This window comes from Plasmodium relictum, assembly GCF_900005765.1.
Source record: "Plasmodium relictum strain SGS1 genome assembly, chromosome: 2".
In the NCBI taxonomy this organism is placed as follows: Eukaryota; Apicomplexa; class Aconoidasida; order Haemosporida; family Plasmodiidae; genus Plasmodium; species Plasmodium relictum.
In genome coordinates, this window is record NC_041680.1 from 632,841 (window position 1) to 660,122 (window position 27,282).

Genomic DNA, 27,282 nt, shown 5'->3' on the forward strand with positions numbered 1-27,282 from the left:
ATATATATATTTTTGTACAACTTACAACATATTACATGAGTGCACACACACAAAATATAAATTAAAAGAATACCAAAATTTAAATTAAGTTCTTATTGTTTAATAAAAATATGGTAAAAATAATTAATGATATATATTGATATTTTTTAATTGTTCATACTTATCCCCATATTGTATTTTATGCAGTAGAAAAATACTTATTTTATATATTTATTTATAATTATGTAGTTTAAAAAAAAAAGAAAAACGAAAAAGTAAAAGAATATAAATTTTACATTTATAGAAAGAAGAGAAAAAAAACAAAAATTAAAATACTAATATATTTTATTAATTTAGAATAATGTGAAATAAAAATCTAACTTCAAGTATCAATTATTAAACCAATAAGAAATGTTATAACTTTTTTAATTTCACCCATAATTTAGAAATTTTATATGTTAACAAATTTATCTAATTTTTATTTTATAATTTTAAATTTAATAAATAATATTTTACGTGTAAAAAATTTACAGCGTATACCTATTTATCCCCTTTATTACATTTACATAGGAAATCTCATATAATATTATTATATAAAATGTTTTTAGTTATACTAATAACTATTTTTTAGTTTTAATAAAAAAATAATAAGTATTTACAGGACATTTTTCGCTTTTTTTTTTTAAATGATACTGAATAGGAAAATTTTTATTTTTATTGAAAATTAATAATGAATTAAAATATGTTTGTTTCTATTTATAAAAATTTCAAAAATGTATTATTTTAATTTCTAATATTTCATTATGGTTGGTTATTATTCTACTTTATTTAAGAAGCCGTAGATAAATAAATTTAGAATTTATTTTAATTTATAAAATAAATAACAATTCTATTTATATTATTCGAAATTAGACAATACAAATCAACAGAAATTCCTATTAAAAAGTTAGTGTTTTTTTCTTTTCATTTTTTTTTTTTTTGGGACAAACTAAAAATACTTTATTTTATAAAAATTTTATAATTTTTTTTTTTATAAATTATATTAAATCATTTATTTATAAATTTTTTACACATATTTTAATAAAAGGTATATTTATTTTTATCTACTAATAATATTTCTAAAACTTTTAAATAAAAAAAATTTATAACTACTTTTAATATACTATATATTTTTTTTTTTAAGTCCTTGTCTTGGTATAGGATAGGTATGTTTATGATAAATTTTTTTTCTAATTATTAAAATAAAAAAAGGAAACATTAAAATAAATAGTATTTCATTTTTTTTTCTTTTTTTTTATTTTATGAATGAATTATATTTTTATTTTTTTTAATTATATATTTTTTCTTTTACATATTTTTTATTACTTTATAACAATATAAATAAATGGGTATCCTAGTAAACAAAAAATGGAAGAGCCTAAATGTGACATTTTATATGAACATATGAATTATGAAAAAAAAATTAAATTAATAAATGTAGCCAAGGAAATATATGATAATATAAATAATAATAAAATAAATTCTTGGAGAAGTGCAACAATAGCTTTAAGAGATAAAATAAAAGATATTTTTGATTTTAATGAAAAAGGGTGGCATATTATTATAGGGTGTAAATTCGGCTTTTTTTGTACTCATGAAATATATAATGCTTTGCATTTTAAATTAGACCATATTGAGTTTTTAATTTTTAAACATGGATAACTAAATATATATATATATTAATATATTAGATTTATATGGATTTTTAAGTAAAATTGCTTTCTTTTAAATGTAACTTAGATTTTTTTTTATATTTCTTTGAAATTTTTTTAAACTTCATTAAAAAAACAAAATAGCTAACTTTTAAAAAAAAATTTTTTTCTTTATATTCTTATAACTCTTAAAATTATTTAAGAGAAAACTTAAGTTAAATTTTTTTAAAAATATATTAAGGAAAATTTTTTTTTTACATATATATAATGTAAAATTTAGTTGAATATAATAATAATACAAAAAAAAAAAAATAAAATAACTTATTTCATTATACTTTGTCTTAAAATGAATGAATATATAAATATTTTTTAAAAAATAAACTACAAAAGGAAAATATTAAGAAAGATTTCTTCATATAAATTCAAGTAAAATAATAACAAATATTAAATTATAATAAAAATCTTTATAAAGATTATAATAAAACATTTTTTTTTAATAAAAAATAATATAACAAAAGGGTATAACAAATATTTTTATTTTAATAAATACCTAAAAAACAATTTTGTCCAATTTTTTTCCCATATATTTTTTAACTAAAAAGAAAAAAAAAAAAATTCTATTTATAACAAAATGCTTTAAGCACAATTCGTTATATGAGAATAATACTTTAAAAAAGAGTTCTTGGCTTTTTCATAAAAATAAAGAATATTCAAAAAAAAAAAAAATTCTTATGTTTATTTCTCATATAAATTATTTTTAAGGAAATATTACTTATATTAATATTATTCAGTAGTAAAGGCATCGTTCACAAAAAGTATAAAGAAAAATAAAATGATAATATCTTTACGATTTTAAGAAATAAGCATACATAAAAATTTATGCCAATGATCAATGAAAAAAATATATTAAATAAATTTTTAGTTCATCCTTATATTATGATCTAATAATCTTAGCAAAAAGTGAATTTTTTTTTTTTTCATGTGCATTATTACATATTTTTTTAAGCGTAATAATGTTTGCACACGAGAAAAAATAAGACTTTTTTTTGTTTTTGTTTATCATTGTTTTTCTTTTTTTTTTTTTTATGTATCTTATTTACATTTTCTAAAACTTACAAAAGAAAAAAGTATATAAATACTCTTAATAAAAAAATATTGAGTATGTTTTTAAGTATATTTTAACTTATATTTTATATATTTTTTTTTATTTAATTAATAACATAAAGTTTTCCATAGTTCCCTAAAAATTTTTTTATTCAATTTTATGTGAAATTGATATATATTTGTTTTTATTTTTTAGTCTAATAAGTTTTTTCATATATTATTTCGTTTTAAGAAATAGAAAAAGGAAAATCTATATATTAAAGTATTATTTTTATTTTACACAAGTTTTTACATTAATTTTTTTTTTTTTTTTGTTTTATTGTTTTTTATTGTATTTTGTTCTGTTAGATTAATAAAAAGGATGAAAAATAGAATTAAAATTAGTTTTTATTTTGTATATATATATTTTTTCATAATTAAATAACTGTGATAAAGAATATTTTCTTAAATTTAAAATTCATTTTAGTTCTTACAACATATATATTTTATATGTAAATATATCTCTTTTTTGAGTTGTTTTTACTTTATTTTTAACTTTTAGAAAATATTTATATTTTTTATTATGTATTTTTTTTTTTTTTTTTACTCTTTTGATGTTAATTTTTTTATTTTTATAAGTCTACTGCTTTATTACATAGGCATATTTCTGAGCTTACTATTTATTTAAATATCAAATGTTTAAGTATAAAAAATATATTAGTTCATGCTAATTTTATGTTATTTTTTTTTTTTTTTTGTAACTTTTAAAATATGTATATGCATATGCAATTATATTTTACTATAGTATAATTTTTTTTTTTTTTGTCTTATTTGTGTAATTTATAAAATTAAAAGTATAAGTTTGCATTATAGAAACTTTATATGAAAATTTTTTATTAAGAACATTTTACTATCTTTATTTATTACTAAATATAATTATTAAAACTATGGAAATAGAAAAAACTCGCCTTATAAATTACTTTTTAGAAATATGCCCTACTGTTTTAGATTGTTCTAGAACAGAATTACAATCAATTTTAGCAAAAAAAGAAGAAGACAAAATAAGAAGATTTATTGTAGATAAAAATATAAATTTGATTGTTATAGGAAAAGAAACAAAGGAAGTAATAGAAAATGAAGGAATTGATAAAAATTCAAAATTAGAAAATGAACAAGGAGAAAAAAAATTAAACTTGGATAAAGAGCCAAGTAATTTCTTATTTGTAGAATTAAGCATAAATTATAAATGTGTTACTAAAAGTGTAGCTATTGCATTTATGAAAAGAAATAAAGAAAAATTTTCAACATTAAATGAAGAATTGAATAAAGGTAATAAAATAAATTTTTCCCATGAATTATTGATGTTTGTCTGTGGACAAAATGATTGTAATACTCCCTTAGATTTAGTATATTTGTATTTATCTCAGGGTTTTAACACAATATTTGATGCGGCTTCAAATACTGCAAATCACGTTTTTTCTAGTGACTTTCCTCAAATTGGTTATTCAAGAAAAGACGCAGATGCAATAGTCGGAACAAATAAGGCTACTGGCTATGAAGGAGAAAACAAGATATCTAATATTTTAATGGCTAATGTATCAAAAAAATTGAATGAATTACTAATATCTATGAAAAATGCACAAATTGATCTAAATATTCCCATAATAAATTTAAGTGTTGATAAAAGGATAAAAAAAATAGTAAGCGAAAATCCCAATATAGATGAAATTAAGCCAGAGATATTAAAAGGATTATGCGAATCTCAAGAATTTTTGAACCAATTGCAAAAGGATGTAACAAAATGGGTTGAAGAAATACAAAAGCTAACAAGATTAAATGGAGATTTTAAAAGTGGAAGCGCTTTGGCTGAAATAAATTTTTGGATAGGCTACGAAAATGCTTTATCTCATCTTGAAAATCAATTAAAAAATCCTGAAGTTCTTCTAACATTACAAATATTAAAAAATGCGAAAAGATATTTTGCAACAATGTCTTTTGATAGTGATATACAGCTAAAACAATCGAAAGAATATGTTTTAAATGTTAACATATTAATGAAAGATTTTCCTATAAATGATCTTCTAAGCGCAACAAGTGTTCAACAAATTATTCAAGCTATAAGAAATATCTTTAATCATTTAAAAAAATTAAAAAACACAACAAAATATCCGCTATCTAGATCCTATACTTTTGTTGAAGCATTGTCTAGAGACTTAGCTAATACTATGAGAAAGGTATTATCACCTCAGCCTTTGCTAGCCATGGATTACCAAGAATTTGAGGTTCTCATTTCAGGATGCATGGAAGCATTTCGTGTATGGAATGAAGAAATGAGAATATTCAAAGATATGGTAAGAGAATTAATAAAAAAGAGAAGTTTTAATGAAAGAGCCCCTGCAAAGATGGTGTTTGAGCATAGTTATCTTCAAGAAAGATTAGATGAAATAAGAAAATTCAGAAAGCAGCATCAAAAGTTTAAAAGTGTTATAACAAAAGTATTTGGAAATGATAGAATTATAGGAATAAATTTAAATAAGGATATAAATTTAGCTTATAGTATATTTTTATCATTAGATGCTCTTGATTTATCTAAAACAGGAGAAGGCTTATGGGAAAAAGCGAAAATGTCTTATGAATCAAAAATTAATAGGGTAGAATCGCAAATTACATTTAAACTAAGGGATCAATTAGGAGGAGCAAAAACATCTTCGGAAATGTTTAATGCATTTTCTAAATTTAATCCTCTGTTCTTTAGGCCTAAAATTAGTGGAGCTATTCAGGAATATCAAAATACATTGATACAAATTGTTGTGGATGATTTAAGAAAATTACAAATGATATACATCAATGGCTATGTGAAAAGTGATTCAGAAAAGGTGTCTACTATACGTGATATTCCTTTAGTAGCTGGATCCATAATATGGGCTAAACAAATTGAAAGAAAATTAGAAAATTCCTTAAAAAGAATCGAAAATATTTTAGGAAGGGGATGGGAGCAACACTCTGAAGGTAAAAACCTACGCCAAAATATTGATAACTTTAAAAATTTATTGTCACAGAATAAAACTTTTGAAAAATGGCTAAAAAATATTAAGAATGAGGATAAATTTGATATGTACGAAAAAATTATAAAAATAAGAAAGCTTGGTGCAAAGAATTATGAAATTTTAGCAAATTATGATCCTGAATTTTTTAATTTATTTAAGGAAGTTCGATATTTGCAGTCCATTAATTTAAGAGTCCCTTATTCTATAAAGGTAAAATCAGATGAAACAAAGTTAATATATCCATATGCATTAACTCTACAAAAAACATTTAGAACCTATATGAAAATTTGTCTTTTTATGGAAAATGAGGCAAAGTCAGTACCTTTTAATTCTACTATAAGTAAATTAGTAGCATCTATACATAGTGACGTACAAAATAAGATAAAAGAAGGAATAAATTTACATTGGGATTCAGATATATTAGAAACATATGTAAGAAAATTATCAGAGATAATAAATACTTTTGAGTTCATGGTTGATGAAGCAGCCAATAAAAATTATTTTGTTTTAGATATTCTTGAGAAATTAAAAACATGTGAAATAACAAATGATGGTAAAGAAATTAGGAGACTTATAGAATGCATTCAAGAAAAAGCAGATGAATTGTATCTGGAGCATTATAAAAATGTTCACATCTGGATTGACGAACTTAACATACTTTTAAATAAAATTTTAGCAAAAAGACTTGAAGAAATTATAAAATCATGGACCAATGAATTTATAAACTGGCCTATTAATGGAAAGAAATTTATAGAAAAAGAAACTATTTATGAATTTAAAATCAAAAATCAAAAATTTAATCTATATCCTTCTATTGATTCTATAAGACAAATATGGTATTACAAGTTATCCGAGGCTATAAATATAATTTGTGGAATAACAAGAGTTAAAAGTATATTTCAAAAGAAAGATAAAACAAAAGAAATTATACAAATAAAAATTGAAGATGGGAGAAATATTATTAATGATGTTATATTAGACAATACCTACAGGCATATCATATATTTTATAGATAAAAAAATATATGATAATGCAGTAAGAGCTATTAATGATACTGTAGAAAAAGCAAGTAAATACGAATCTATATGGTTGCAATATAAATCCTTATGGAAAATTGAAATTGATGATATTATAACAAGTTTTGGTGAAGATATACAAACATGGAAGAATTTTATGAATGAAATTAAGCAAACAGAAACTACATTTGACACTTTAGACACTGAAAAATATTTTGGCCCAATTGTCATAGATTATAGAATACTTCAATCAAAAGTTAGTTCTAAATTTGAAATTTGGCAAAAGGAAATTGTTTCTGAATTTTCTAAAAAGTTATTAGAAAAATCATTACACCTAAAGGAAGAAATTGAAAATGCTTTGAACGATTTAAATCTGCAAGCAACATTAACAAATGAATCTGAAATAACAGCTATTCACCTTTTATCTATGACTCCAAAAGATATTATTGGAATAATAAATTCCTATGATATGGATGTATTATCCAAAACATGCAACAGTATATATAATTTCATGAAAAAAATAAATGAAATAGATGCAAAAGAATCAGAATGGGAAAATAAATGCGATATATTAAAACAAAGTGAAGTTTTACTAGAAAAACAAAGGTATGTTTTTCCAAGCAACTGGTTATATATTGATAATATAATAGGAAAATTAGAAACAGTTAAACAAATTTTAAGCTATCAAATAAAATTAGTAAAAGATTATTTTCCTTATCTACAAAGTCTTATTTTAGAATTTGATGCTAAAGTACAAAATAACATAAAATTGTTATTTGAAGAATGGAGTAAAAGTAAACCTTCTCATGGAAATGCTAATAGCACAAAAGCTTTGCAAATAATAAATACCTTTGAAAGTAAAATTGGTATTATTAATAAACAATATGAAATATCAGAAAAAACAAAAATTTTAATGAAAATATCTAATGATGAATCTGAAGTTTCATTTCATGTTTCTCCAGATGTTTTAAAAGAAGAAATTATTTGTGTTAAGGGCATATGGGATGAATTAAAAATTATTTATTCTAGTATATCTGATATGAAAAAAACATTATGGTCCAATGTAGAACCAAAAAATATTAAAAATACCTTAAACAATCTACTAGATTCCATTAAAAAAATACCAGCTAAATATCGCCAATATGAAATATTTGATAATGTTCAAAGTGAAATACAACAATATTTAAAAACATATTTTTTGTTAGTAGAGTTGAAATCAGAATCTTTAAAAGAAAGGCATTGGAGATCAATACTACAGAAATTTCAAATTAAAATATACTATAATAAATTGACCTTAGGAGATTTATGGTCTCTTAATTTAAATGCTCATGAAAATATCTTAAGAGAAATATTAAATCAATCCCAAGGAGAAATGGCACTAGAAGAATTTTTAAGAGGATTGAAAGATACTTGGAATGAATACGAACTAGAATTAGTTCAATATCAAAATAAATGTAAATTAATAAAAGGTTGGAATGATATTTTTTCTACTATTGACGACCATCTGAATGCTTTACAGTCAATGAAAATATCTTCTTATGTAAAAATATTTGAAGAAGAAACATTGACGTGGGATGATAAATTAAATAGGTTACGTAATTTATTAGATGTATGGATGAATGTACAAAGAAAATGGGTATACCTTGAAGGGGTATTAAAAGGTTCTTCAGATATAAAATCCTTATTGCCTCAAGAATATAATAGATTCAAAATAATTGACAAAGATTATATTAATATTATGAAGAAAACATCAGAAAAGCCTAAATTATTGGAACTTTTTCAAATAGATGGATTCCAAAAACAGTTAGATCGCTTATCTGATTCATTATCAAAAATCCAGAAAGCTCTTGGTGAATATTTAGAAAAACAAAGAAGCCAATTTCCAAGATTTTATTTTGTTGGAGATGAAGATTTATTAGAAATGATTGGTAATTCTAAAGATGCTAAAGTAATACAAAGAAATGTGAACAAAATGTTTGCAGGAATCAATTCATTTATAATAAAAGAAAATACAAATGATATAATATTAGGAATGTCTTCAAGAGAAGGAGAAGAAGTATATTTTAAAGAACCAATCAATATAAGTTCCTTTAAAACTTTAAAGGAATGGTTAATAACTTTAGAAGCATATATGAAAATTACATTGCAAAATTATTTAGATCAAGCAATGAAGGAAATTTTTGAAATGAATATGGAGGAATGCACTGAAATTGGAAATGATAATATTTTGGAATGGTTAATAAAATATCCAAATCAAATAGTTTTATTATGTTTACAAATATTATGGACATCAAATATTGAAAACGAAATAGAGAATTCTTCCATAGAAAATTTTAATCAAAACCTACTTTCAAATAGTGAAAAAATTTGTATAAGTCTTTTAGAATTTTTAGCTGTAAATGTCGTTAAGCAGAGAGATCACAGAACAAGGCAGAAAATTGTTCAAATGATTACAGAGCTAGTGCATCAAAGAGATGTAATACGTATATTAATAGAAAGAAATGTTAGAAATATTAATGATTTTTCCTGGTTGCAATTTATGAGATTTTATTGGGATCCTAAAAAAACAGATAGTGATGTTAATTTGATTATAAAAATGGCCGATGCAACTTTTGAATATGGATATGAGTATTTAGGTATGTGCGAAAAGTTAGTACAAACTCAATTAACAGATGCTTGTTTTCTCACGTTAACACAAGCATTAAAGATGAAATTAGGTGGTAATCCTTTTGGACCTGCAGGAACAGGTAAAACTGAGAGTGTTAAGGCTTTAGGTGCACAATTAGGAAGATATGTACTAGTTTTTAATTGTGATGAGTCATTTGATTTTACTGCTATGGGTAGAATATTTGTTGGTTTGTGCCAAGTTGGTGCTTGGGGATGTTTTGATGAGTTTAATAGATTAGAAGAGAGGATTTTATCTGCTGTATCCGAGCAAATCTTAGCAATTCAAACAAGTTTGGCTCAAAGAAAAAATGAAATTGAACTTTTAAATAAAAAAATAGAATTAAATAAAAATGTGGGTATATTTGTAACTATGAATCCAGGATATGCTGGAAGGTCTAATTTACCTGATAACCTAAAACAATTATTTAGAAGTTTTGCTATGATAGAACCAAATAAGCAATTAATTGTTCAAGTAACTTTATTTTCTCAGGGTTTTATTAGTGCTGAGCAATTATCAAGTAAAATTGTATCTTTATTTGATTTATGCTCTGAGCAGTTATCTAAACAACCTCATTATGATTTTGGATTGAGATCCTTAAAGAGTGTTTTGAATTCAGCTGGTAATTTAAAAAGACTAGCATTATTAGAAAGTGCAAATAAAACTAGTGAAAACAATAATGATAATAATAACAATGATAAAAAATTGAGTAATTCTATTGAAAGCACGATTGCAATGGAACAAACTTTATTATTGAAATCTGTATGTGACACAGTCTATCCAAAATTAGTTTCTAGTGATATACTCTTAATAAAAAATTTACTAACAGGTGTGTTTCCTAATGCCAATATAACAGCATTTGAAGAGAAGGCCTTAATTAATGAGATATATCGTATGTGTAAATTAAGATATTACACACCTGAAGAAAAATGGATTACTAAGATTTGTCAAATTTATCAAATAATGAAGCTACAACACGGGGTAATGTTGGTTGGTGATGTAGGAACAGGGAAAAGTAGTGCATGGAAAATACTTCTGGATTCATTAGAAGCATTAGATAACATCAAAGGATTAAGTTATGTTATTGATGCAAAATCTTTAGATAAAGAAGAAATATATGGAAGATTAGATAACATTAATTTAGAATGGACAGATGGTGTTTTTACAGCTATTTTGAGAAAAATTCTTTACAACTCTACACAATCAGGGAATTCACCCAAGAGACACTGGATTGTTTTTGATGGAGATGTAGATCCAGAATGGGCAGAAAACTTAAATAGTGTTCTAGATGATAACAAATTATTAACTTTACCAAATGGAGAACGTTTACCTATACCTGAAAGTGTTAGAATATTGTTTGAAGTAGATACTTTAAAGCATGCAACTTTGGCTACCGTTAGTAGATGTGGAATGATATGGTTTTCTAGAGATGTTCTATCTCCTACAGTACTTTTCAGACACAGATTGCATAAACTAAAATATGGTGATAATGATTATCCCCTTAAAATGGATAATTTCAAGGCTTTTATTATGAATAACAATGAAAATATAGGGAATGAAAGTACGCGCATGAATGATTCAACAGTCCCCGAAAATTCTAAAAGCTTCGAAAATAGTAGTGAAGATAAAACAAAAGAAAATCTCATGGATAATCTAAGAATAAATTCTAGAATTTTCTTTGACGAAAATGAAGAAGACTTAAACTCATATAAAGTAAAAACTATTGCATATAGAGCTATTGATCTTATTAGTGATTACTTTGAAGAAAATGAATTTGTTCATCAATGCCTTCTTGGTGCGAAAAAATTTGAGCATGTAATGGACTATGAATATATAAGGGTTATTGAGAGCACGTGTTCATTATTACAAAAAGGAATTGATAATTTAGTTCATAAAAATGAAAAATTAAACGACACTCTAACGGATGGTGAAATAGAAAAATACATGTCAAAATGGCTAGTTGTTAGCATATTATGGGGAATAGGTGGTTCTTTAAATCTTGAATCAAGAGAAAAATTTTCACATTTTGTTCAATCAATTTGCTCTATACCTTTACCTCCTGATTTATTGTCTAACGATGATATGTTTGATATGGATTCTTCAAAGATATTCAAAACGTTGTTAGATTACGAACCTAATATTGAAGATGGAGAATGGCATAGTTGGAAAGAACGTGTGGAAATAATTGATGTAGACAGAACAGAAATATCTGATGCAACCCTTGTTATTGAAACAATGGATACAATAAGACATGCAACTGTTTTAGAAGGGTGGTTAAATTTAAAAAAGCCATTCATTTTATGTGGACCACCAGGATCTGGAAAAACTATGACATTAACTTCAGTGTTAAAAAAATCATCTGAATTTGACATAGCAGCATTAAATTTCTCTTCAGGATCATTACCTAATTTATTGTTGCAAACATTTGATCATTATTGTGAATATGTTAAAACAACAAGTGAGTTAGTTTTACGACCTTCGCAACCAGGAAAATGGTTAATTGTATTTGCTGACGAAATTAATTTACCTACTCCAGATAAATATGGCACACAAAGAATTATTATGTTTATGAGACAATTATACGAATCCCAAGGATTCTGGAAATATGAAGCTAGTAATAATCAATGGAATTGGGTTAAAATAGAAAGGATAACTTTTGCTGGAGCTTGTAATCCTCCAACTGATGCAGGTAGAAATCCTTTAAGCAATCGCTTTTTAAGACATACACCAGTGCTATATGTAGATTTTCCGGGGTATGAATCTTTAAAGCAAATATATGGAACATTTAATAGAGCTATTCTTCGTAAATTTCCTGAATCATCACATATGGCCAATAATTTAACTCTTGCTATGGTTGACTTTTATACTAAATTTTCCGAAACCTTTACAATTGATATGCAACCTCATTATATTTATAGCCCTAGGGAATTGACCAGATGGAAATTGTCATTGTATGAAACTTTAGAATATTATAATGAATTATCAAAAAGGGACTTAATAAGATTGTGTATTTGTGAAGGATTACGAATATTTCAAGATAGACTTATTTATAAAAAAGAAAAAAAGCAAACAGATAAAATGATCAATGATATATTTAAATACAGTTTTCCTGATATTACAGATAATGATTTACAGAGACCAATTTTATTTAGTTGCTATATGCAAAATCAGTATACGGAAATAGATAAAAAAAATTTAAAAGAATTAATACAAGGAAAATTAAAAATTTTTAATGAAGAAGAAATAAATGTTCAATTAGTTCTGTTTGATGAAGTTTTAGATCATATTACAAGAATTGATAGAGTTTTAAGATTACCATTGGGGCATTTACTATTAGTTGGAGCATCTGGAGCAGGAAAAACTATATTATCAAGATTTGTTTCGTGGATAAATGGGTTATCCGTTTTTCAAATTCGTGCAGGAAGAAACTATTCTACAGAATCTTTTGAAGCAGATTTGAGGCATATTATGAAACGAGCTGGAATTAAAGAGGAGAAAATAACATTTATATTTGATGAATCAAATGTTTTAGGTCCTGCATTTTTAGAAAGAATGAATGCTTTATTAGCAAGCGGAGAAGTTCCCGGTTTATTTGAGGGAGATAATTATATGGCTTTAATAAATGAATGCAAAGCTGCTTATGGATCAAAAGTAGGATTAGATGAATCAGATATATTCAAAAAATTTACAAAGCAAGTTCAGCAAAATTTGCATATTGTTTTTACTATGAATCCCGCAAATCCAGATTTTTCAAATAGACAAGCTACATCCCCTGCTTTATTCAATAGGTGTGTTATAGACTGGTTTGGTGATTGGCCATACAGCGCTTTATTGCAAGTTGCTAGTGAGTTTATTTTAAATCTTGATTTGCCAGATAAAGCTTTTTATATGGAATATATAGAGGATGTTCATATAAAAGGAAAAATACAATATAAGGATAATAAATCTTATTTTTTATCAAAAGCTATAGTCGAAATTCATAATTCTGTTGGAAAAATTAATAATATTCTTATGAAAAAGGGAAACAAATACAATTATATGACACCAAGAGATTTTCTTGATTTTATTAAACATTTTTTGAAAATAATAGATGAAAAAAAGGAAGAAGTTACTGATCAGAAAAAGCACTTGAATTCTGGTTTAAATAAATTAAAAGATACAGAAGTGCAGGTTGCTGAATTAAGAAATTCTTTGGCTATCAAACAAAAAACTCTTTCTGAAAAAGATTTTGAAGCAGAAGAAAAAATGAAGTTAATGATAGAACAACAAGCAGAGACAGAAGACAAAAAAAAAAAAGCTGAGATACTAGCAAAAAAATTAGATGAGCAATTTATAATAATTGAACAAAGAAAAGAGGTAGTAAGAAAGGAATTAAGTGAAGTAGAGCCCAAATTTAGAGAAGCAGAAGAAGCTGTTAAAAATATTCCAAAGAAAAATTTTGACGAATTAAGAGCTATGGCAAATCCTCCAATTTTAGTAAGAAATGCTATAGAAGCTGTTGCTATATTAATTATAAATGAAGGTGACAAAAGTGTTACATGGGAAGATGCTAGAAAAATTATGAAAGGTCAAGATTTTATAAATAAAGTTTTATATTTAGATAAAAAAACCGTAAAACCTCAAACGAGTGCACAAATTAAAAAAAGAATAAGTAATAGTGATTGGGATGTTGAAAGAATAAATAAAGCATCAAGAGCAGCTGGGCCATTAGCTAAATGGGTTGAATCTGTTATTACATTCTTAAATATTTTAGAAACAGTGCAACCATTAGAAAATGAAATTGAGAAATTGCAAGAAGAAACAAGAGTTGCAGAAGACCAATATATTGAGCAAAAGGAAATAATTGCGGAGTTAGAAAAGAAATTATTACAATACAAAAATGATTATGCTCAACTAATTAGTCAAGTACAAAGTATAAAACAAGAAATGGAAAAAGTAGAAAATAAAATAAAAAGATCTATTAACTTAATTGAAAATCTAAAATCAGAAAAAGAAAGATGGTCAGAAACATTTATTAATTTAGAAGAAGCCTCAGAAACGTTTATTGGGGATTGTCTAATAGCAGCAGCATTTTGCGCTTATATAGGTTTTTTTGAACATTATGAAAGACAAAAATTGAAAAAAACATGGGGAGAAATTATAAAATTGCATCATATAAAACATAGATATGATTTGTCATTTATTGAATTTTTATCGAGACCATCAGAAAGATTGCAATGGATAGCACATCAATTACCAAGTGACGATTTATCAATGGAAAATGCTATTATTATAAATCGTTATATAAGGTACCCAATGATTATTGATCCATCAGATCAAGCTACCAATTTTTTGCTTAATCAATATGCAGACAAAAAAATATTAAAGACATCTTTTTCTGATAAAAACTTTATAAAAAATTTAGAAAGCGCTTTGAGATTTGGTTCTACATTATTAGTTTATGATGTGGAAAAAATTGATGCTATTTTAAATTCAGTTTTAAATAAAGAAACCCACAAACAAGGAGGTAGGTTATTAATTACTATAGGAGATTCAGAAATAGACTTTTCTCCTTCATTTAATTTATTTTTAACATCAAGAGATGCTCATTTTCAATTTACCCCTGATCTATGTAGTCGAGTGACATTTGTAAATTTCACCTTAACTCCGTCTTCTCTTCAAAATCAATGTCTAAATATGATACTAAAAAATGAACGTCCTGATATAGATAAAAAAAGATGTGATTTGTTAAAATTACAAGGTGAATATAAAGTAAAAATAAGAGAGTTAGAAGAATCATTATTATTAGAATTGTCTAACGTTAAAGGGAATATTTTGGATGATGATAATGTTATAACTACTATGGAAAAATTAAAAGTGCAAGCTGCTGAAGCATCTAAAGAGGTAAGCATAGCAGAAGAGGTTATGGCAGAAATTGAAAATGTCAGTAATCAATATTTAGCATTAGCCCAAGGATCTGCTAGAATTTATTTTGTCTTGCAACATTTATGTAATATTAATTTCCTGTATCAATATGACTTAAATTTTTTTTTTAATATAATGAAGGATATGCTAAATAACAAAAATTTATTATCAAAGGTAAAAAAAAATGATTATAAAGAAAGACTAAAAATTTTAGAGAATTTACTGTTTTCTTTGACATATGATCGCGTTGCTAGAGGTTTGTTACAAGAGGATAGATATGTTTTGGGACTTCAGTTGTGTTTTATAAAAAGTATAATAGATCCCAATATAAATATAGATCAAAACCATCTCCACTCTTTATTAAAAGATCATTATTCTAATCACCAAATAGACGATGTAAAAGAGAAAAAAATTGAAAGGAGCTTGTTACCAGAATATAGTGATGAGAAAATAAATATTTTAAATAATTTAATAAAACACAAGTCATTTTACAATTTAAAAAAATGCATTGAAAATAGTAAAGATAAATGGATAAATTTATTGCATTCCACTGAGCCAGAGAATTTAATTTCATCCATTATTAATTATAAAAACTTAAATATGAATAATAAAAATGATCCAGGAGTGGAATTATTAAGTAAAGATCGCAATATCAATTTTGTAACAAATTTAGAGAATAATGATAATAGTTTATTTGATAATAAAAATACAAGAGAAGAAAATAATATTTCTGAATGTTTAAAAGAATCTTTAATTATAAAGGCAATTAGACCAGATAAATTGGATAAATGTTTTAACAAAATTATAAATATCATTTTAGGGAAAGATTTTTTATGGCTACCTGAATTGTCTACAAATGATTTTGAAAAGTATGTGAAAGAAAATACAAATGGAAACACACCAATTGTTCTAATAAGTTCACCTGGCTTTGATCCCAGTAATAAAGTTCAGCAGCTAAGTGAAAAATGCAGCATGCTACTATCTTCTATTGCTATGGGATCTGAAGAAGGATATATTTCAGCTGAAAAAATTATATCATCAGCCCAAAAAAACGGTGGATGGGTTTTATTAAAAAATGTACATTTATCTCCTAAATGGTTACAACAATTAGAAAAAAATATTCATAAAGCTACTACAAATCCTAATTTTCGTTTATTTTTAACTATGGAAATAAATCCTAAAGTTCCTCAAAATTTAATGCGTATATCATTAACTTTTATGTTTGAACCTCCAGTAGGCATTAAATCATCAATACTAAGAACTTTCTCTTTATTTTTGGAAAATCGTGATCTAGGTGATCCAAAAATAGCGAGGTTACGAGTATACTTTATTGTTTCATTTTTACATGCAATAATTTTAGAAAGAAGAAGATATACTCCTATTGGTTGGACAAAGAAATATGAATTTAGCGATTCGGATTTAATGTGTGCTTTAACTGTTGTCGATAGCTGGATAGATAAGTCAGCAACTAAAATAGGAAATAATTTCAGTGAGCATATAGATCCTTCTAATATTCCTTGGGATGCTATAAAAAAATTGTTAAATGAAGCAGTATACGGTGGTAGACTAGATAATATTGTTGATGCAAAAATATTAGATACTTTTATTGATCATTTGATGAATCCTAATTCATTCGAAGCTGACTTTAAATTAAATATTTGTAATGGTTCGTCTAACAAAGATTTTTTAACATCTCCAGATTTATTCAGAAATTTAAACGATTATATAAAATGGACAAACAATATGAGTAGTACTGATTCACCTGCATGGTTAGGTTTGGGGCAACAAGCAGAGGGATTACTAACAACAAGATCTAATTTGAGTATCATAAGCAAATGGAATATATTATATAGTAAAAGTTGCTCTGATATTTATGAGCCTTTACCACATACTCCCTTGACGAAATCAATAGATGAAGAAAATAACATAAGTATGGAATTACACATAAAAGCAAAAAAAAAAAAGAACAAAGAAAATGAAGAGGACGAGTTATCTTCCGATGAAATTGAAGAGACAGAAAGTGAATTATCAGAATACTCAAGTATAAGTAGATCTATACACATTCATTCACAGAATGAAAATATTTTATTAATTAATCAAATATTGGAGTGTTTGCCAGAATGTATACCTGATCTACAAAAAAGTGAAGAAAATATGAGTAATGCTGTTTTCAGATGTTTTGAGAGAGAAAATAATTTATTCAATAAGTTATTGAAAGTAATAAAATTAAATTTAAATCAATTAAAAAATGTTTTACAGGAAAAATTAAAATATACGAATAAATTAAGGGCATTAGCTAAAGATTTAAGTTCATTTAATGTTCCATCAAGCTGGCTATTTGATGGAGTAACAACGAATTTGAATTTAACAAATTGGATAAAAGATCTAATTAACCGTTTATATCAGATAATAGCAATAACGATAGAGATTAATGGGAAAAAATGCATTAATACATTAGATATAAATATTCTTCAAGAAAAAGGCATGGATATGAGCAAGAAGAATAATGACATAAATCTAGAGTCGTTTCGTAGGAAAAATAATGATGCTATATCATCTCATTTCAAATTAGATAAAAAATTATCAATTAATTTTATTTGGTTGGGGGGTCTATTTTACCCAAGAGCATTTATTACAGCAACTAGGCAATTAGCTGCTTTTAAATTTAAAAGTTCTTTAGATGACTTAGATTTATCAGTAATAATTGGAAATAAAACTAACATAGAATTAGATAGTATGATTCATTTTACCATAACATGCTTATCAATAGAGGGTGCTGAGTGGAATGATAAAGACAATGTAAGAAATATATGTTTTATAAAAGTTTAAAACTAAAATATAATTTATTAAAATATATGCATAATAAAAGTTTTATAAAAATTACATAAAACAATTTTTTTTTTTTTTGAAAGTATATTATTAAATATAAATATATAAACATATAAATATATATATACATTATTTTATTATGATGCAGTGTTTAGTTTTAAGTGATGAATTAATTATTGATCTACCTCCTGTTACGTTAACTTGGGAAAGGACAGAATCTCTAGTTAAAAAAGTAAAGGAAAGTTCAAATTTAAGTTTTATGAATTTACCAATTTATTTAGATAAATCAAGAAACTCATTTATTGGTTTTTGGAAGTTTCCTGTATCAAAAGGGTTTTCTGAACAAAATTGGTATCAAAGAGGAGTTGCCATATTTTTATCTAAAACTTACTAAATATACATAAAGTAAAATTTATCTTTATTTTTTCAACAATTTAATAGCATTTATTTTTTTTTTCTTTGATAAAATTTTTTATCTTCAATTTTTTTTTAATTATATAGTCTATATGAATCTCATAGACATTCCTTAATAATTTAATTCATATATATTTTTTTATTGATTTTATTTTTTTAGAAAAAGATATATCAAACTTATGAGGAATTATTTTTATATATAATACAATTTATTTTATTTTACTACTTTTAACATAATTTATTGTTTTTAGTATCTATGTATTCTTATTTCTTTTCATTATTAAAATTTATATAATGAAGATTTTTTTGATTATTTCTCATTATGTTTAGCATGAACAAATTTTTACTTTTTTTTGTTTAAACATTTTTTTTTAATATACTCATGAATTATATATTTTCCTCTATAATAAACATATATTTTGCTTATCTATTACATAAATATTTTAGTATTATCTTATAAAGATAAGTTATTATATAAAGGTTAATTAATGGAAATATATTTTATCGCTTTATTTTATTTATATATTTCTTTTAGAATTATTTTTCTTTTTTCATCGACTGTTAGCTTAGAATCTTTCACTAATAATTCCTGTTTATTGTTAGAGAAATATGGTTTATTCCATTTTTCTATTTCTTCATTAGTAAAGATATCTGCTTCTTTTTTTTTAAAAAATAAATTATTAGTTTTCGGCTGATTGTATTCGCTAAATAAAATCCAAGTTAGTCCAATAGTTAATCCTTTAAAAAAAAAAGAAAGAAATAGAAAATATCTAAATAAACAAAAATCAATACATAATTTGGTTTATAAAATTATAGGTATCACAATAAAATTAATTTATAACGCATTTATAAAAAGTTAAAAGCGTATAATAAAAATATAAAAACTTCACAAACTATCTATTTACCAGAAACCCAAACCCCGATCTTAAAAGCTGGACTGCCTTTAAGTAGTATGGTTCTTCTGAAATTTTCTACTTCTTTTATTAGTTTTTTTTTTATATTCATGAGTAAAAAATGAAGCAACTTTATTGATAAGATGAAATAATAAAAATATATATACTGTTTTTCATAAAAACTAAGAAAAATTTTTAATGATATATATACAATTTTTATAAGAATGATTAATGCTTTTAAAAAATTGAGATTTATAGTGTTAAAAACGTTTTTGTTTCTTAAAATATAACAAATTTTTATCAAAAAACATTTTATCTGTATTTTACATAATTTTTTTTATTTCATACACAACTTAATTTTTATGCTGAATTTATTTTTTTTAAATCTTAATATTTTTTTTTTTTAATCTTTTTAATTTATATATATATATATATTTTTTTTTTTTTTTTTTATTAAAAAACTGTTATGAAACAGATACAACATTAAGTTAGATACACATAATGCTTTTTAAGAAAAATCTTAATAATTTATTTTTGTTAAATTATGCAAATATTATTTTTTCATTAGAAAAATATAAATTTATAAGTAATTTGCATTATTTTTCATCGACTTACTTACTTGAAGAAGATGTAGGAATTACTCACTTTATGACAGATTTTATTGAAATAAATAAAAGTGAAAAATGGGATTTAAAAAATAAAAATAGCCTTGATTGCATATTCAAGTATAAATGTGAAGATTTTCATGTATATGAAATTGACAAAAACAATAATATATTAAATTTAAAATTCTTTAAAAGAAAAATATTAAATGACTTAAAAAATAGTGACACTAAAATATATAAATTAAACAATAAAAATGAGTTTTACAATAATGAAAAAATATATTACAATACATTAAAGTGCTCAAAAGAAATCATTGAAAAAAATGCCTTATATGTAAAAAATAAAAATGAATTTTTGGGTAATTTATCTGAAAAGAAGGAAACTTATACAGAAAGCTCTGTTATAGAAAATAATGATGAAAATGATAAATTAAAATTAGACAATGTGAAATTTATTCTTTATAAAGTTAATAAAGATACTCAAGAAGCAATTAGAGAAATTAGCGAAGCTTCTGAAATTCCAATTAAAAGTTTTCATTATTCAGGTTTTAAAGATAAAAGAAGCGTTTCTACTCAAATAATTTCAACGAATTTTAGTTACATAAGAGAAATTGATCGTATAAAAAATTTTTATTTGAGCAGTAAAAAAAAAAAATTACTAATATGTGATATTGAAAAAGTACATAAAAATATAGAGTTAGGTGAACATCGAGGAAACAATTTTTTAGTTGTTTTAAGAAATGTTCAAAATAATGAAGATTATTTAAAGAATAGACTAAGTTATATCAAAAAATTTGGATTCATAAATTATTTTGGTATGCAACGATTTGGTGTATATAAAAATACATTTAACAAAGGAAAAGCTCTAATATCTAGAAATTATAAAGAATATATAAATTTTGTTTTAGACCCAAATATATTTGAAAAAAAATTTTTTTTGGGAAATATTATTAAAGACAGTGTAACCATTTATTTGAAAAATGCTTGTAATATACTCAAAAAGAAAAATGCTACACTAGCTTTTAGATATTTTACAAGTAAAATGAATAAATTACTTAAAGAAAACCGCATAATACAAGATAGTGGATCAAACAAGCAGTCATTTACATACAAATATTTCTATTCATATATGAATAATTCTGAATATGAGGCTTTTATCCTCCTTAGAAATTTATATATGTATGAAAGAAACAATCAGGAAAATAAAAATAATATAAACAATGAGAAAAGTGAGCTCTTAATAAGTAATTTAAATAGCCAAAAAGATGAAAATATAATGAATAAAATAAATGATGAAAACTATGAAAGTCAGAAGTATTTTTATAAAAATGAAAAAACATGTGTTAAGGGAATAAGCATGGAAACAAGAAGATTTCATATGCACTCTTATAGTGCAAAAATATTTAATTTTTTAACTTCTTACAGATTAGAAAACTTTGGATTAAAATTAGAAGAGGGTGATTTTGTATTTACAAAAGAAATTCAATCAGAAGGAGATGAACAAAAAAAACAGCATAATTATATAACTATATATGATAATCAATTAAAAGATTTAAATATATATAATGTCGTTTTACCTGTCTTAGGAAGTATGCCACATAGGTTATCATATTTAAATGTTTTTAAAAAGCTTTACAGAAAATACCGTGGACAAAAAATTCGCATAGTTTTTTTAGAAATATTATTATATTTAATTTATATTTTATATGAAGATAATTTGTTTGGAGTAGGTTGTAATTTAATTGATAGTTTTATTAATGATTTAAAGCAAAAAAATATAAAAGAATCTATTAAATTAAAAGGTGGAGAAATTTTAAACGATATTTTTCCAGTTAGAAAAATTTTACATCTAATAAAAAAATTTGATAAATATATAAATTCTTTTGAATATGAATATGGAATGACGTGTGTTTTTAGAAATATAGTTGTAATACCGAAGAATTTTTATTATTGTTTTTCTAAATACAATGAACCTAAAGCTAAATTTATATCTGATTTCTACTCATCTAGTTTAATGAATAATGTTTTAAAAAAAGAAGGTAAAAGTTCTAATGCAAACAGTTACTGTAATGACAGTAGTGACAAAAATACGAGCAATTATAATAATGACAAAAACACTGATTATTCTGAAGAAATAGTGTTCGAAAACGGTATAAAGCATTTAAAGCATATGAGAAACATTAAGAATACAGAAAATAATATTCAAATAAAAAATAAAAAAAAAATTTCTTTAATAAATAAAGATGAAGAAATGAATAATGCAAATTTTCAAAAAGACAAAAATAATCATAATAGTAAAGAAAAAGAACATAAATACAAACTGAATGCTCTTATATTAAATTTTAACTTAAATTCTTCTTCATATGCTACTATGCTTGTAAGAGAATTATACAGGAAGCAAAATGAACTATTAGTTCATAATTTGATTAAAAATTGCAAAAAATATGATAAACTAATAGAAAGATTAAAAGAATAAAAAACACGGTATGTTTTAAAAAAATAAAATTTTAATTTTTATTAATGTTATAAAAAATTATTAAATTTGTAAAAAAAAAAAAATATATATATTTATTTTATAAAATTTAAAGGAACGTAAATTTTCTTTAGTAAATAACATTTAAATTAAAAATATACGGTTTTAGATAGCTATAATATTTTCATTTATCACTAAAAAATTATATTTTCATATAAAAAAAAAAATACAGAGTATGAGTTTTTTTTTTTCTTAAATATCCATACAAATCACATTTTATGTATTTAATTTAGGGGAAAAATAAGATGTATATGAAATTTTTATGTGCAAATACATTAATTTAAAAAGAAAAAAAAAAAAAATTATACAAAAATAGCGTAAAACAAATTAAAATTAATTTTTTTTAAAAAAAAAATACGATATAAATAGTTGCTATAATAGAAATAAACAGTAAATATTTTTTATATTTAAAATTTTTAATTCTATAAAATAGAAAAAAAAAAAAAAAATTACATATAATCTATAAAAATATCTCTAAAATAATCAGTAAATTGCTCAATAAGATCAGTATTTTCGCAACGAGACTTTAGTATCCAATTAATAGAGTTTTCTGTTTTATTAAAAATTAGCTCAATAAATATATAATGCCTTGTATAAAATTGAGAATACATGTAAAATTTTAAACACTGATTTATTTCTCCTGATGCTAATGTCATTATATTATATTTTGATATTAAATCATCAATAGTTTCTAATTTCAAATTGTGGTGATTTTTTCTTAAATATATTTTTTCATTATTCTTTTCTGGTAAGATATTCCATTGTTCTTGATATTCCTCTGGATTTATATTATCAGCATCTATTAATATTTCTTTTATCTTTTTAAGATTATAAATATTGGATATTTCATGTTCATATACATCTTTTTGTTCTGTAATATCATTCTGAAAATTATTGTTTGATGTTTCGAGATTCTTATCTAAAATAATATAATCATCATTTCTATTGGGGTACATGCTAGGATTTTCTTCTTCAGTATTTTCGTGATTGATACTTTTTTTATTAATTTCGTAATAATTTTTATCATCAATTAATAATACATCTTCACTTATATTAAGTAAATTATTATTTTCTTTTTTATTATAATCATTGTCTATATTATCATTAAGATTATAGTTTTTTTCTGATTTGCAACTTTTATCTAAATTTTTATCATCTAAATTATAATTTAAATTTAAATTATCTTTATCATTATTTCCCTCAGGATCGTATACTCCTCCAAAGCATATTTTTGAATATTCCACAAATTTATTTGTAGGATGTTTGTATAAAACTGACAAAGTATTAAATTCATTGTATAACTTATCTAATAATGTATTTTCACTTGATTCGCAAAAATTTTTTACTATTTTCTTTTTACAAGCAATTATATTAAATGCTTCTTCATAATTATAACTTAACAGTTTATAGTAAAAATACATTTTATCTGTTAATTCAGGATATTTATAATTTTTTAATATATTATCGAACAAGGATGCTACAATAATTTTCATTTCAGCAGGTCTTTTATATAAAACTTTTATACAAGCTGTTAATAGTTCCAGCATAAATATGTAGGAACAATCAGTTAAGTTGACATACTCCTCTAATATATATGGAGCATTTTCTATATAATCACAATATTCTCCAACTATCCAAATGTATGAAGTTATTCCTACATTATCAATTGATTTAGTGTCATATTTTACAATTTCATCAATAATTATTTTTGTATACTCTTCGTATTTTCTTAAAATATTAGCTAGCATTGTTAATGTAGCACTACTTATGTATGAATAATTTATTGGCAAGAAGGATGATAACGCTAATTCAACAATTTTTGAAATAGCTTTTGGTATTTTTAAAGCTATACAACCAATGGAATATATAGATTTCTGAGCAATTTCAATATTGCTATCTGAAATATATTCACTCAATTCGTTAATTATTAATACTACATTATTCTTAAAAAAAAAAAAAATTATATATATATATATATAAATGAAATAAAGATAAAATAATGAATCATTTATAAAAAAAACATATTGTGGAAAATAAAATAAAAATAAATATAACATATATATATCACAGAAAAATATAAGTAATGAGTATGCCATAATCAAATAAAAATTGACAAATTAATATAAAAATATAAAAAAGTAGAAAATCATAGTTAATTTACCTTTGATGCTACAGATACAAGAATGTCTAACTTAATATCTTTTATATATGTCAGATCATTAAATCGAAAAAAAAAGTGCTTAAAATCATAATCAAAAATTTTATAATTTAGTTTATTTGCTTCATGTAATAATAAATTAGTATGTAACAAAACAACATAAGAAATTTCACATGAAGAGGTAGAAATTAAGGTTAGTAAAGGATCTTTCATCCTTTCAAATATTTGAATTTGTAAATCTTGGTCGTTCATAGAAAAATTAAGAAAACATTTTAGGCATGCCAAAAAGACGGCAGAAGAAAAATCTCTTATATGATTTTCTAATATATTCATAATATCATACATTTCATCTTCATTATCTGGTAAATAAGTGCTTACGATGTTTAAAACAACACATTTACCCCATTCATTAAAACTTGATATCTTATTTAACATATTAAAAATTATTTCTTTATTTACTTTTAAGCCACCTTCATCAATTAATATTTCATTTAAAGCATGCACTGCATTAATTATACACTGGGGATCATTATCTAATAACATATTTTTTAATATTTTTATGATATCATTTCTTATAGAAATTTGAGGATTCATTTTTATTAATTTTATACAGCTGATAATAGCAATTCTTCTAACATATGGATTTTTGTCTTTCAAACCATTGAACAAAGGCCCTTCAATGTATTCAAATAAATTATTTATTCTTAAGTTACAAAAACTACGCAAAGCTAATCCTCTTATTATTGGGTCTTCATCTTTACTATCTTTTTGTAAGGTGTTGATAGTAAGTAAAGATAATTCAGAATTAGTTTCTGTGATAAGTATTAATTACAAAAAAAAAAAAAAAAAAATAAATAAAATAAAATAAAATATAATAAAAAAAAAAAATGAAAGTATATTTCATTAATGAATATAGGATGAGATAATTTACCTGCATAATTATTTAAATATAAATAAATCATTTTTTTTTGGATTATATCATTTGTACTTGACATCATTATAATATCTGGAAATAATTTAGAAACATCAATACCTAATGTCATATATGCTATTACCTTCTTTAAGACTTCTCTTTTTTTATCATCGTTTCTTTCTTGAGGTAATTTTTTTAAAACTTCTTTTAATTTGTTAATTTCACTCTACAAATAGAATGAATTACAAAAATTTAAATTCTTTATCAATGTATATTCATATAGATACATATATATATATATATTCATGTATATGTATATATGTATTCTAAATAATAATTAGCTTCTATTTGTATATATATTTTAAAATACATCGTATAAGAAATATATATTTTTACTTTTTTGCATTCTACAAAATATTGTGGAATTGGTATATTTTTCTTTTTTACTTGACCAGGAGACATATCAATGAAACTTATTTATTAGAGAAAGATAAATACTATATAAAAATAGTAAATATATAACACCAAAGAATATTTTTTTCCTTTTTTTTTTTTTTTTTGAGTTTAAAAAAATCAAGTATTATTATATTAAAAAATATAATTAAGCTAATTTAAAAAATACTTACAATAAATTAAAGCCAGTTATATATTTAATATAATATATGATCTGAATATTTTCATAATAACAAAAGAAAAATTAAATGTATTAACAGTGATATGATAAATACATTTTTACAATTCCAAAAAAAAAAAAAAAAAAAAATTATTTTCTTATCCTAATTTTTTTTAAGATATTAATAAAATTTTTTATTGTAAATAATGAGTTTTAAAAATAATTTTATTTCAATTATGTGAGTTGAAATTTTCTTCAAAAATTAAATTTCATGTATAAGCATTGTTTTATTATTAAGAATGAATAAAAAAAAATGGTAAACTTTTTTTTAATTTTTTCTTTGTATAATTTTATTTTTTAAATTTATTTAAAAATTTTAAGCTTTATAAGCAAATGAATATTTAAGGTATATATTTATTAAAAATAAACGCTTTTATTTGTTTGTTAAATATTTTTTTACTGAATTCATATTATTTTTTATGCCTTATGAGAAAAAAAAAATAGTATTTTATAAAACAATTTTTTTAAGTTATAAAAATTTTAGACACAACATTATTTATGTTTTAAAAAATGGTTAACATTAATTTAAATCAATAGGAAAATTATTTTAATTTATTTAATTTTGAATAATTTTTTTTTGGATAATTGATGGTAAATCACAATTACATATATAAAAAAAAGCATTTCATAGAAAGAAATAAAAAAAAAAATATACACTTCAGTTTTTAATAATCTTTTTGTTTATAATTTCTTATAAAGGTGATTCTTATGGATAACAATTAAAAATGAAAAAAAAATTATACAATGTTAAAATATTTGTATATAAAAGAGACTAATTAGAATAAAGTTAATTTTCCAGTAAGATATTGTATTTTCTATATTAAAAAATAAATCTTTATTAACAGAATACAAAAAAAGAAGAAAAAAATAAAGCAAATA

At 22.9% G+C, this 27,282-nt stretch overlaps 5 protein-coding genes across 5 annotated transcripts; 3 read left to right on the forward strand and 2 right to left on the reverse strand.

Moving 5' to 3' along the window:
* Positions 1-1,386: 1,386 nt before the first annotated feature.
* On the forward strand, positions 1,387-1,680 carry PRELSG_0218200 (dynein light chain, putative; the record flags this gene model as incomplete). The annotated part of the gene is made up of 1 exon (XM_028679976.1): positions 1,387-1,680. The coding sequence occupies one exon, from the start codon at positions 1,387-1,389 to the stop codon at positions 1,678-1,680; it is 294 nt and encodes a 97-aa protein (XP_028535642.1).
* A 2,020-nt stretch (positions 1,681-3,700) lies between these two features.
* PRELSG_0218300 (dynein heavy chain, putative) lies at positions 3,701-18,608 on the forward strand (the record flags this gene model as incomplete). Its single annotated transcript, XM_028679977.1, has 2 exons — positions 3,701-18,184; positions 18,363-18,608. 2 exons carry the CDS (start codon positions 3,701-3,703, stop codon positions 18,606-18,608), a joined length of 14,730 nt encoding a protein of 4,909 aa, XP_028535643.1.
* Positions 18,609-19,142: 534 nt separating this feature from the next.
* Positions 19,143-19,633, reverse strand: PRELSG_0218400 (conserved Plasmodium protein, unknown function; the record flags this gene model as incomplete). The annotated part of the gene is made up of 2 exons (XM_028679978.1): positions 19,143-19,366; positions 19,534-19,633. The coding sequence occupies 2 exons, from the start codon at positions 19,631-19,633 to the stop codon at positions 19,143-19,145; spliced, it is 324 nt and encodes a 107-aa protein (XP_028535644.1).
* A 389-nt stretch (positions 19,634-20,022) lies between these two features.
* Positions 20,023-22,602, forward strand: PRELSG_0218500 (tRNA pseudouridine synthase D, putative; the record flags this gene model as incomplete). The annotated part of the gene is made up of 1 exon (XM_028679979.1): positions 20,023-22,602. One exon carries the CDS (start codon positions 20,023-20,025, stop codon positions 22,600-22,602), a length of 2,580 nt encoding a protein of 859 aa, XP_028535645.1.
* A 506-nt stretch (positions 22,603-23,108) lies between these two features.
* On the reverse strand, positions 23,109-26,192 carry PRELSG_0218600 (AP-4 complex subunit beta, putative; the record flags this gene model as incomplete). Its single annotated transcript, XM_028679980.1, has 4 exons — positions 23,109-24,602; positions 24,821-25,629; positions 25,749-25,956; positions 26,127-26,192. 4 exons carry the CDS (start codon positions 26,190-26,192, stop codon positions 23,109-23,111), a joined length of 2,577 nt encoding a protein of 858 aa, XP_028535646.1.
* Positions 26,193-27,282: the final 1,090 nt, after the last annotated feature.